At 47.2% G+C, this 13,170-nt stretch overlaps 1 protein-coding gene across 7 annotated transcripts in view; it reads left to right on the top strand.

Moving 5' to 3' along the window:
• Positions 1–13,170, top strand: part of LOC121552206 (tumor protein D53 homolog) — a 53,306-nt gene that overhangs the window by 16,417 nt on the left and 23,719 nt on the right. For 5 of the 7 annotated variants that reach the window (XM_041864943.1, XM_041864944.1, XM_041864946.1 and 2 more), the window contains exon 2: positions 772–798. The exons of the other annotated variants lie outside the window; for them this stretch is intronic. In XM_041864943.1, the coding sequence (XP_041720877.1) occupies positions 772–798 (27 nt within the window). The remainder of the gene's footprint in view (positions 1–771; positions 799–13,170) is intronic. 7 annotated transcript variants of the gene reach the window in all.

Raw genomic sequence — 13,170 nt, forward strand, 5'->3', positions numbered from 1 at the left:
TAACGTCATGATTTGTGATCACGGATGCTTATGAAACGAGTATTTTTTGTCATTTTCCTTCATCGGGAAAAGGTATAATTTTTTCAGCCTCCAGGACGCATCTCTAAACAACTTAGCTGCCAGGATGAAATTCGAAACAACTCAATTGGTTAGTTCAGCTATCGGTCAAGAAATGGGCGAGTTGAAAATTGATCCTACTGCTACGATTGGATAGAGCGATGGCTGTAACTCGGCACCCTTTCACATCTCTCTCCATCGCTCATAATACTTGGTGCTGTTTACTGCTACTATGAGAACTAGCTCAATGGCTACCAAGCAATACATGTGCATAATATCTAACAAGGAGAGCGCGGGTAGGAAAAAATATGAAACGAGGATGCACATTCTGTCTGAATGACTCAAGGCCTGGCCGATTATCAGTCGTTCTCTAACTCAAACCGGTGCTCCTGGCACCTACTACCATACCCTGTTCAAAGGCACTTCAATCTTTTGTCTAGCCCATTCACCCTCTGAATGGCACACATACACAATCCATGTCTCAATTGTCTCAAGGCTTCAAAATCATTCTTTAACCTATCTCCTCCCCTTCATCTACACGGATTGAAGAGGATTTTACAAGTGACATCAATAAGGGATCATAGCTTTCACCTGGTCAGTCTATATTAGCAGGTGTTCCTAATGTTTTGTACACTTAGTGTATATCTGATCAATTATTAATAATTTAATTAAATTAACATAATATTTCCCCCTCATTTCTGCTACCAAATGAAGAAAGAGGACAAGGACATCTCAGGACAGGTATGCTGCTTCTCTGATTACCTGGCTGCCCTTCACAGGAATGTTCCTGTGATGTGTTCCTTCTGACTGGAGTAATGCAGTATTCCTGATTCATGTTTTAAGTCTCTCTATTGTGAGTGAATGAATGACTGCACTCACTCTCACCACCCTCCCCCAATTGGATAAAAACACCCCTGACAGTGTTAATTCACCTAATGAGTTTGCGAGCAACCATTTGATGACGTTGCAGTCAAAGGACTATCTGAAATGGCATCTTTGACTTGAGCTAGCTATCACCACTGCTTAATTCTACTCTGGCTGAGGCGAAGGACTGTGGTAAATCTAGTTAGATAATACTTGAGGGAAATCCCACTACTATAGCTAGGTCAGAAATTATGTAACAGGCTGAGATTACTGTCTAAAACAGAAGCAAAAATTGGAACCAATTTCCATATAACCTCTGTTTATTTACTAACTGATCCATTTTATTTACCGTGGTTAAGAGCTATCTCATTGGTAAGGGGATTGGGGATTTACAGTAACGCTTCCGGTTATGTTGGCTGCAGGTTCAGTCTGACACACTTCGTTAAGCTTACAGGATTTGTTTCTTCAGTCAATACACAATGCAGGTAATTTTACTGCATACGTAAACTCATTAAACATCAATGAGTTAGAATGGTGATAATAGTCCATGAGGAGATGACAGTACTATCGCTATCTGTGTAAGGCAAGAGAGGAGAGGGTATCAGTAAGCTGCCCAGTGACGTGAGCCTACCAAAAGAGCTAAATGCCTTCTATGCTTCGAGGCAAGCGCCACTGAACCATGCATGAGAGCACCAGCTGTTACGGACGACTGTGTGATCTCACTCTTCGTAGCCTATGTGAGTAAGACCTTTAAACAGGTACACATTCACAAGGCCGCAGAGCCAGATGGATTACCAGGACGTGTACTCAGAGCATGCGCTGACCAGCTGGCGAGTATCTTCACTGACATTTTCAACCTCTCCCTGACCCAGTCTGTAATACCTACATGTTTCAAGCAGACCCCCATAGTCCCTGTGCCCAAGAATGCCAAGGTAACCTGCCTAAATGACTATCGCCCCGTAGCACTTACATCTGTAGCCATGAAATGCTTTCAAAGGTTGGTCTTGACTCATATCAACACCATCATCCCCTACCTATATGTACATATATACCTCAATTACCTCGTACCCCTGCACATCAACTCGGTACTTACCCTGTGTTTATAGCCAAGTTATCGTTACTCATTGTGTATTTTTCTATTATTTCAAAAGATTTCTCTGCATTGTTGGGAAGTAAGTAAGCATTTCACTGTTAGTCTAACCTGTTGTTTACAAAGCATTTGACAAATCTAGTTTGAGTCTCCGGACTTGAACCACATTGAAAACGTGTGGTTTGAATTGAAGAGGGCAGTCCATAAGTGCAGACGAAGGATATCTGGAAAGATTCTGTATGGAGGAATGGTCTAATGATCTATCCCTCCAAATGTGTATTCCAATCTCAGTGCCGTTATCCTCGCAAGGGGAGGGTGCACAAAGTATTGAAAACAGTGGCACCAATAATTTTGACATCCATTCTTTTGTAGAAAAATAAATGATTACTTGATGAACAAAATCTATTTCTCTGAGTAATTGTATTAGTATAAGAGAATATAATAAATAAATAAAATGAAAGTATTCAAACCCCTTCCCTTTTTCCACATTTTGTTCTGTTACAGCCAGATTCTAAAATTGATTAAAAATAAAACATTTTCCTCATCAATCTACACACAATACCCCATACCCCAGCTCTAGGAAGAGTCTTGGTGTGGAACCACCAAGACTCTTCCTAGAGCTGGCCGCCCGGCCAAACTGAGCAATCGGGGGAGAAGGGCCTTGGTCAGGGAGGTGACCAAGAACCCGATGATCACTCTGACTGAGCTCTAGAGTTCCTCTGTGGAGATGGAAGAATTTTCCAGAAGGACTACCATCTCTGCAGCACTCCACCAATCAGGCCTTTATGGTAGAGTGGCCAGACGGAAGGCACTCCTCAGTAAAAGGCACATGAGAGTCCACTTGGAGTTTGCCAAAAGGCACCTAAAGACTCTCAGACCATGAGAAACAAGATTCTCTGGTCTGATGAAACCAAGATTGAACTCTTTGGCCTGAATGCCAAGCGTTCAAATATCTGGAGGAAACCTGGCACCATCCCTACGGTGAAGCATGGTGGTGGCAGCATCATGCTGTGGGGATGTTTTTCAGTGGCAGGGACTGGGAGACTAGTCAGGATCGAGGCAAAGATGAACGGAGCAAAGTACAGAGAGATCTTTGATGAAAACCTGCTCCAGAGCGCTCAGGACCTCAGACTGGGGCGAAGGTTAACCTTCCAACAGGACAACGACCCTAAGCACACAGTCAAGACGGCACAGGAGTGGCTTCGGGACAAGTCTCTGAATGTCCTTGAGTGGACCGGCCAGAGCTCGAATTTGAACCCGATCAAACATCTCTGGAGAGACCTGAAAATAGCTTTGCAGCAACGCTCCCCATCCAACCTGACTGAGCTTGAGAGGATCTGCAGAGAAGAATGGGAGAAACTCCCAAATACAGGTGTGCCAAGCTTGTAGCGTCATACCCAAGAAGACTCGAGGCTGTAATTGCTGCCAAATACTTATGTAAATGTCATATTTCTAAAAATATATATGAATGAGCATTGTCATTATGGGGTATTGTGTGTAGATTGATGAGTTAAAAAACTATTTAATCCATTTTAGAATAAGGCTGTAATGTAGCAAAATGTGGAAAAAGTCAAGGGGTCTGAATACTTTCCGAAGTTACTGTAGCTCAGTATTTGAATTATTTATTTTATAGTAGTCTTTGTTAATCTTTATCAAGGGTGCCAATAATTTGGGCAGTGACTGTATGTGGTGCTCAATTAAATCAGACTGAGGCAGGGGTGGGGTGAGGTTTTTGAGCCATGTGGTGCTACAGCAATGTGATATTCAGATGACAGGCTGCCAGGGAGTCAAGAGGAAAGTCAGAGCCCATCGACTCCAATGACATCCCGGCTGCATGGTTTCCTGTTATTTTTGTGCTCTTTCATATTGATTGCCATATTGATTATTTAATGAACATGAGAAAATGTTAATGTATGTACAGCAGGGACCTCTTTCAGGGCCGCAGGAACAATGCTAATGGACGCAGAACCTCACACAGGCAACACAAACACAAGCCCTCTAAATTGGCAGATTTAAATTGAGTGTCCCCGGTGTTGAAGGATTGACATGTCTTAAGGACAACAAAAGGATTTAATCAATGAGATGATTAGGTTTGCACGTCTGCATGACAAGTTGCTAAGCAACATACAGTACCCCTACGGTGGGCCTACCTTTTCACAGTGAAAAGATAGAAACAGCTGTTCAAAGCATACTGAATACTTTCCCATTTCAGATGAGCGAGGTGTCAGTAGAAAACTACTGTCAGTAGAAAACTAATGAGGTAAATCGAATGACCATACAATGCTGAGTTTAGTTATATTGTGCCCTGAAATATATTGACTATTACAAGTAGAGCTGAAGAGTGATTCACAAGGAGAGCTGCAGTGCATACTGTGGAAGGCTACACTTGAATAATGTTTACATATCTTGCATTACTCATCTCATATGTATATACTGTATTCTATAATATTCTACTGTATCTTAGTCCATGCCACTCTGTCATTGCTCGTCCATATATGTATATATTCTTAATTCCATTCCTTACTTAGATTTGTGTGTATTGGGTATATGTTGTGAAATTGTTAGATATTACTGCATGTCAAGAGCTGAGGTGTAAGGTGTGTGGAAGTCAGGCGCAGGACACCGAAGCTAGTCCAACAAAGTTTACTGAAGTTTACCAATAGGCAAAAATACAGAGAACGGCCTCAACAATAAACAGAGGCGAGCAAATACGCAAACTGTGCGTAAAACAAATAAACAAGAAAACAGGTACAAAACACGCAGCACAATAGACAGGCGAAAAACAACACACAATCTAACCTAAGCAAAACAAGGAATTTATAGGACAAGTAATCAGCACACAAACGGACACAGGTGTAAAAGACAGACGAAAGCAATCACACCAAGAAACATGGAGCGGTGGCAGCTAGTACTCCGGGGACGGCGAACGCCGAAGCCTGCCCGAACCAGGAGGAGGAGCAGTCTCGGCAGAATCCGTGACTGTACCCCCCCCCCTTGACGCGCGGCTCCAGCCGTGCGCCGACCCCGGCCTCGGGGACGGCCAGGAGGACGCGGACCCGGGCGCGTGGGATGCCCACGGTGGAACTCAGTCAGGAGGGACGGATCTAGGATGTCCCTCCTAGGCACCCAGCACCGTTCCTCCGGACCGTACCCCTCCCACTCCACGAGATACTGGAGACCACTCATCCGGTGCCTCGAGTCTAAGATTGTCCGGACCCTGTACGCCGGGACCCCCTCGATGTCCAAAGGGGGCGGAGGGGTCTCTCCTATCTCATCTTCTTGGAGTGGGCCAGCTACCACCGGCCTGAGAAGAGACACATGGAACGAGGGGTTAATATTCTTGTACTCAATAGGCAGTTGTAACCTGTAACACACCTCGTTCAACCTTCTCAGGACTTTAAAGGGGCCCCACAAACCGCCGACCCAGCTTCCGGCAGGGCAGGCGGAGGGGCAGGTTTCGAGTCGAGAGCCAGACTCGATCTCCCGGTGCGTACACCGGTCCCTCACTGCGGTGGCGATCGGCGCTCGCCTTTTGTTGACGGATGGCACGCTGCAGATGGACATGGGCAGCGTCCCACGTCTCCTCCGAGCGCCGAATCCACTCGTCCACCGCAGGGGCCTCGATCTGGCTCTCGTGCCATGGTGCCAGGACCGGCTGATAACCTAAAACACACTGGAAAGGTGTTAAATTGGTGGAGGAGTGGCGGAGAGAGTTCTGGGCCATCTCTGCCCAGGGGATGAACCTAGACCACTCCTCCGGCCGGTCCCGGCAATAGGACCTCAGAAACCTACCCACATCCTGGTTGACACGTTCAACCTGCCCATTGCTCTCTGGGTGGTACCCCGAGGTAAGGCTTACCGAGACCCCCAAGCGTTCCATGAACGCCCCCAAACTCTGGAGGTGAACTGGGGACCTCGGTCAGACACAATATCCTCGGGGACCCCATAGTGCCGGAACACATGGGTAAATAGGGCCTCAGCGGTCTGTAGGGCAGTAGGGAGACCCGGCATTGGGAGGAGACGACAGGCCTTGGAAAACCGATCCACAACGACCAAAATGGTGGTATTCCCCTGGGAGGGGGGTAGGTCGGTCACAAAATCCACCGATAGGTGGGACCATGGTCGTTGTGGAACGGGCAGGGGATGTAACTTACCCCTGAGCAAATGTCTAGGCGCCTTACATTGGGCGCACACCGAGCAGGAGGAGACATAAACCCTCACATCCCTAGCTAACGTTGGCCACCAATATTTCACGCTAAGGCAGTGCACTGTCCGGCCAATACCTGGATTTCCAGAGGAGGGTGATGTATGAGCCCAATAAATCAGACGATCACGAACCTCGAGCGGGACGTACGTCCGTCCCACAGGACACTCGGGGGGAGTAGGGTCGGTACGCAGTGCCCGCTCGATTTCCGCATCGACCTCCCACACCACCGGAGGCACCAAACAAGACTCCGGCAGTATGGAAGTAGGCTCAATGGACCTCTCCTCTGTGTCATACCGCCGGGACAGGGCGTCTGCCTTACCGTTCTGGGACCCTGGGATGTATGTGATCTTAAAAACAAACCGGGTCAGGAACATGTTCCACCTAGCCTGACGAGGGTTCAATCTCCTAGCTGCCCTGATGTACTCCAGGTTACGGTGATCAGTCAGAATGAGGAAAGGGTGTTGAGCCCCCTCAAGCCAATGCCTCCACACCTTTAGGGCCTGGACTACAGCTAACAGCTCCCTGTCCCCAACGTCATAATTTCGCTCCGCCGAGCTGAGCTTCTTGGAGTAGAACGCACAGGGGCGGAGCTTAGGTGGCGTGCCGGACCGTTGTGACAGGACTGCCCCTATGCCGGCCTCGGACGCGTCTACCTCTACTTGGAATGGTAAAGAGGGATCCGGATGCGCCAGCACCGGGGCCGAGGTGAACAGGTTCTTCAGCTTGGCAAATGCCCTGTCCGCCTCAGCTGACCACTGCAACCAAACCGGACCCCCCTTTAGCAAGGACGTAATGGGAGCTGCAACCTGTCCAAAGCTCCGGATAAACCTCCGGTAGTAATTAGCAAAACCCAAGAACTGCTGCACCTCTTTGACAGTGGTTGGAGTTTGCCAATTACGCACGGCCGACACACGGTCTACCTCTATCTCCACACCAGACGCGGACAACCGATAACCCAAAAAGGAGACGGACTCCTGGAAGAACAGGCATTTCTCTGCCTTGACATACAAGTCATGCTCCAACAGTCTTCTCAACACTCGGCGCACCAGGGCTACATGCTCGGCTCGTGTGGAAGAGTACACTAGGATGTCGTCGATGTGTACTACCACACCCTGCCCATGCATGTCCCGGAAAATCTCGTCAACAAAGGATTGGAAGACTGAAGGAGCATTCATTAACCCGTATGGCATGACGAGATACTCGCAATGACCCGAGGTGGTGCTAAATGCGGTCTTCCATTCATCCCCCTCCCTAATGCGTACCAGATTGTACGCGCTCCTGAGATCCAACTTTGTGAAGAACTGCGCTCCGCGTAATGATTCTGTCATAGTCGCAATCAGTGGAAGAGGGTAACTGTACTTAACCGTGATCTGATTGAGACTACGATAGTCAATACACGGGCGCAAACCCCCCGTCCTTCTTCTTCACAAAGAAGAAACTTGAGGAAACCGGGAAGTGGAGGACCGTATGTATCCCTGTGCCAAGGACTCGGCTATGTAAGTTTCATAGCCGCTGTCTCCTCTTGAGACAGTGGATACACACGGCTCCGCGGAAGTGCCGCTCCTGTTTGGAGATCTATCGCACAATCCCCCTGTCTATGAGGTGGTAGCCGTGTAGCCCTCGTTTTACTGAACACAAGTGCTAAATCCTCATACTCAGGGGGAATGCGCATTGCGGGCACTTGGTTCGGACTCTCTACCGAGGTCGCCCCTAAGGAAACACCTAGACATCTCCCTACACACTGGGCAGACCACTCCATAAGAGCCCTCTGTTGCCACGCAATGGTAGGATCATGGGTGCTTAACCAGGGAAGCCCCAGCACCACGGGATACGCAGGAGAGTCAATCAGATAAAACTGAATGGTCTCCTCATGACCCCCTGCGTCGTCATCTTAAGTGGTGCTGTGACTTCTCTGATCAGCCCCGACCCCAACGGCCGGCTGTCTAGGGCGTGAACAGGAAAGGGGGCTTCTACCGGCCGAAGGGGAATTCCTAACTTATAACAAAATGCACGATCAACAAAATTCCCAGCTGCGCCTGAATCTACTAGCGCCTTATGCTGGGAATGAGGTGCCACCTGTGGAAATCTCACAGGTATACTCATGTGACCAACAGAGAGCTCTGGGTAAGTGGGCGCCTACTCACCTGAAATGACTCCCCAGTGCGTGACCTGTTGTCCCCTCTCCCAGGAGACCCTCCCCAGCACCTGGCCGCGGTGTGTCCTCCACGGCCACAGTTGGTGCAGGGGATGGCCCCCCTCGGGTTCTCTCTCCTCCTCTCTCTAGCGCCAGCACCCCGAGCTCCATGGGAATCGGCTCGGAAGTGCTGGAGGGTGGAATGGACGACCCCCACTCGGGACGTCCGCGGGTAGCCAGCAGGGTGTCGAGACGGATGGAGATGTCTACCAACTGGTCGAAGGTTAGGTTGGTGTCCCTGCAGGCCAGCTCACGACGAACGTCCTCTCGTAGGCTACACCGGTAATGGTCGATGAGGGCCCTCTCATTCCACCCCGCATCCGCCGCTAGAGTCCGGAACTCCAGGGCGAACTCCTGTGCGCTCCTCTTCCCCTGTCGGAGGTGGAACAGACGCTCCCCCGCCGCCTTCCCCTCAGGTGGGTGATCGAAGACAGCCCTGAAGCGGCGGGAGAACTCCGCGTAGGTGATGGTAGCGGCGTCTATTCCCCTCCATTCGGCGTTGGCCCACTCCAACGCCTTGCCGGATAGACAGGAGATGAGGGCGGAGACGCTCTCGTACCCCGAGGGCGCTGGGTGTATGGTAGCCAGGTAGAGTTCCACCTGCAGGAGGAACCCCTGACACCCGGCTGCAGAACCGTCATATGCCCTCGGGAGCGAGAGCCGTATGCCACTGGGTTCCGGTGCTGAGAGAGGAGGACTGGCCGTTGGTGATGGGATGGTGTGAGAAGGCGTGGGCACCTCTCCAGTCACCAACCGGCGCAGAGTGTTGGACACCTCGTTCATGGCGGCCCCAAGTTGCCGGATCATGGTGTCTTGATCGCTGATCCGATCCTCCAGCGACTTGGGTGCCGCCACTGCTCCTGCTGACTCCATGATGGTGTGTTGTTCTGTCAAGAGCTGAGGTGTAAGGTGTGTGGAAGTCAGGCGCAGGACACCGAAGCTAGTCCAACAAAGTTTACTGAAGTTTATCAATAGGCAAAAATACAGAGAACGGCCTCAACAATAAACAGAGGCGAGCAAATACGCAAACTGTGCGTAAAACAAATAAACAAGAAAACAGGTACAAAACACGCAGCACAATGGACAGGCGAAAAACAACACACAAACTAGCCTAAGCAAAACAAGGAACTTATAGGACAAGTAATCAGCACACAAACGGACACAGGTGTAAAAGACAGACGAAAGCAATCACACCAAGAAACATGGAGCGGTGGCAGCTAGTACTCCGGGGACGGCGAACGCCGAAGCCTGCCCGAACCAGGAGGAGGAGCAGTCTCGGCAGAATCCGTGACACTGCACTGTCGGAGCTAGAAGCACATGCATTTCGCTACACCCGCAATAACATCTGCTAAACACGTGTATGTGACAAATAAAATGTGATTTGATTTACATGATCAGGCTCCAAATAAAGGGAACGGCTCCAAAGGCTTCTTATGAAAAAGTATTGGACTCCGTTCCCCAGCACAGCCTTCCTTTCTGTTATTGGGTTATGTGGCCAAACTGCATCACAAGCTCTGTGCCACGCCACTCCATTCATCTGCAGATGTAATGAGAAGCCATGCCTCAAAGACATGACTCCTGTTTGTTTGTTGTCCACTTTGTCTGGACAAAAACATCTGCTAGCTAGCATCATCTTAGGAGACTGGTCGCTGCTCAATAACATCCCTTAAGTTTAGATGTCATATTATGTAGTTAAGTCCTGGCTTTATGTTGCTGGGGGTTGAAATACTATCAAAAGTTCAGAGCTTTTCACCCTTGGGATTAGTGTGAGTTGGGATTTCTATTCAGTTTACATTGCCAGGTGTATTACTGTAGCCTTGTATTGAATGTACAGCCACAGTCTCTTTACTGTACAGTTATCTATGCAGTTATAAAAGACTAATGGTAGTAGGGACAGATTAATGGCTGATCTAATCTGCCGAGGGAACACCATGTCAGGGCTTTGGCCATTACTTAATCAGTCTGTGCGTCAGTCGTTTTGAGCAGGGCTGCAGATATTGACCAGACACTCAGTGCTTCACGTACCAGGAAGGGTTATTTTGTTTGTCTGGTTTAGCTTGTATTGTAACTGTAAACGCACACACGCACAGATGCATGCACCCACACACACACACTTATTATCATGTAATTAGATCACTATTCAGTTCCAGAAAGAATTACAATAAACAATAGATTTGTGCTCCTATTTAGTTATACACTGTTAGTCAGACCTATTTACCTTTTTTTATTTTAGTAGAAATAGATAAGAAACAACATCCAGGACGGTTCATTAAGTGATAATGCCCGAGATGCCGGTGTTTGGAGGATATATTGCTGTTCGTCTCGGGCTGACAAACCGTGGCAATACAGTGCCTTGCAAAAGTATTCATCCCCCTTGGCGTTTTTCCTATTTTGTTGCATTACAACCTGTAATTTAAATGGTTTTGTATTTTGATTTCATGTAATGGACATACACAAAATAGTCAAAATTGGTGAAGTGAAATGAAAAAAATTACTTGTTTCAAAGAATTCGAAAAAATAAATAACGGAAAAGTGGTGCGTGCATATGTATTCACCCCCTTTGCTATGAAGCCCCTAAATAAGATCTGGTGCAACCAATTACCTTCAGAAGTCACATAATTAGTTAGATTGCACACAGGTGGACTTTATTTAAGTGTCACATGATCTCAGTATATATACACATGTTCTGAAAGGCCCCAGAGTCTACAACACCACTAAGCAAGGGGCACCACCAAGCAAGCAGCACCATGAAGACCAAGGAGCTCTCCAAACAGGTCAGGGACAAAGTTGTGGAGAAGTACAGATCAGGGTTGGGTTATAAAAAAATATCCGAAACTTTGAACATCCCACAGAGCACCATTAAATCCATTATAAAAAAATTGAAAGAATATGGCACCACAACAAACCTGCCAAGAGAGGGCCACCCACCAAAACTAATGGACCAGGCAAGGAGGGCATTAATCAGAGAGGCAACAAAGAGACCAAAGATAACCCTGAAGGGGCTGGAAAGCTCCACAGCGGAGATTGGAGTATCTGTCCATAGGACCACTTTAAGCCGTACACTCCACAGAGCTGGGCTTTACAGAATAGTGGCCAGAAAAAAGCCATTGCTTAAAGAAAAAAATAAGCAAACACGTTTGGTCTTCGCCAAAAGGCAATGACCCTAAGCATACTGCTAAAGGAACCTCGAGTGGTTTAAGGGGAAACATTTAAATGTCTTGGAATGGCCTAGTCAAAGCCCAGACCTCAATCCAATTGAGAATCTGTGGTATGACTTAAAGATTGCTGTACACCAGCGGAACCCATCCAACTTGAAGGAGCTGGAGCAGTTTTGCCTTGATGAATGGGCAAAAATCCCAGTGGCTAGATGTGCCAAGCTTATAGAGACATACCCCAAGAGACTTGCAGCTGTAATTGCTGCAGAAGGTGCCTCTACAAAGTATTGACTTTGGGGGGGGTGAATAGTTATGCATGCTCAAGTTTTTGTTTTTTTTTCTTATTATTTCTTGTTTGTTTCACCCCCAAAAATATTTTGCATCTTCAAAGTCATAGGCATGTTGTGTAAATCAAATGATACAAACCCCCAAAAAATCAATTTTAAATCCAGGTTGTAAGGCAACAAAATAGGAAAGATGCCAAGGGGGGCGAATACTTCCGCAAGCCACTGTATATACTCCAAACACCGGCTTCGAGGGCATTATCACTTTTATACAACAGGTTACCAACATATTCAAATAATGATTGACATATTTCCATTAAAAAAAACATTATTTTGATGAATTTATTCATACTTTCATCCTTCCATGAGATATAGCCCCGACACAAATCTAAGGTTGCTACCCAAGCTGGCTGGTCGTTCGTTCTATCGTTTCGGTTCGGTTGCCAGAGACGCGCCCCCAGTTGTTAAGTATTTTTGTTCTGTATCTATGGACAGTCGTTTGTTTCTAATGTTCCTTTGCCATACTGGCTGGCAACGTTCTTATCCCTTGCTTGCTAGCTAGCCAACTACTGCTAACTTACAGTCACGTCAAACAGTGCAGCCAGAATAACAGCAAAGTAGCTTAATTTGTGTTTGTTTAAGCTGTTTTCTAGTGACATTTATTTGGATACATCCATAACAATGAGCTAATGATGCACAATTTAGCCTGGCATAGAAAATTTGCTCTTTCATCAGGACACTGTTGTTCAGAGCAGGAGCTAGCCAACAACACAGCTAACACAATCACTTCAAACTGAAGATGGAAAGTCTGCAAACTAGCTGCATTTTGTTTTACGTGTTTTCTATTGATATTTCTTTGTATATATCCATAAAAATTATGCCAGCTGATTCATGATTTTGACTGGCTGAGAAAAGCTGTCTGCCTGTCTGTCTCGTCCCGACTCCCGACACATTCATTACTATGGGACAGCTGGAGATAGAATTTCAATATTGAAACAATGTTGCAAATGTCGGAGAGACAAACAGCAAGGTTTATACAAATCTCCGCTGTTGAAAACCAAATGCTATTCTAAAAGAAATGGGAGATAATGTCTATATGCTTTTTATAGTTGAGATCAAGTTTATAAATTGCCTGGCTGGGCTGATGAGACAGTGGATTGCGGAGTGAGATGGAACAGAGTAAATAGGCATTTCAACGTCATAGCTTTAGCTGGTGGTAACTTGTGGAATAGATGCCGGCTGGAATGCAGTTTTAACCAATCAGCATCCAGGATTAGACCCTCCCATTGTATAATTTCTAATAGACAACTGGTGGCCTT

Source organism: Coregonus clupeaformis, chromosome 36 (assembly GCF_020615455.1).
Source record: "Coregonus clupeaformis isolate EN_2021a chromosome 36, ASM2061545v1, whole genome shotgun sequence".
Classification (NCBI taxonomy): Eukaryota; Metazoa; Chordata; class Actinopteri; order Salmoniformes; family Salmonidae; genus Coregonus; species Coregonus clupeaformis.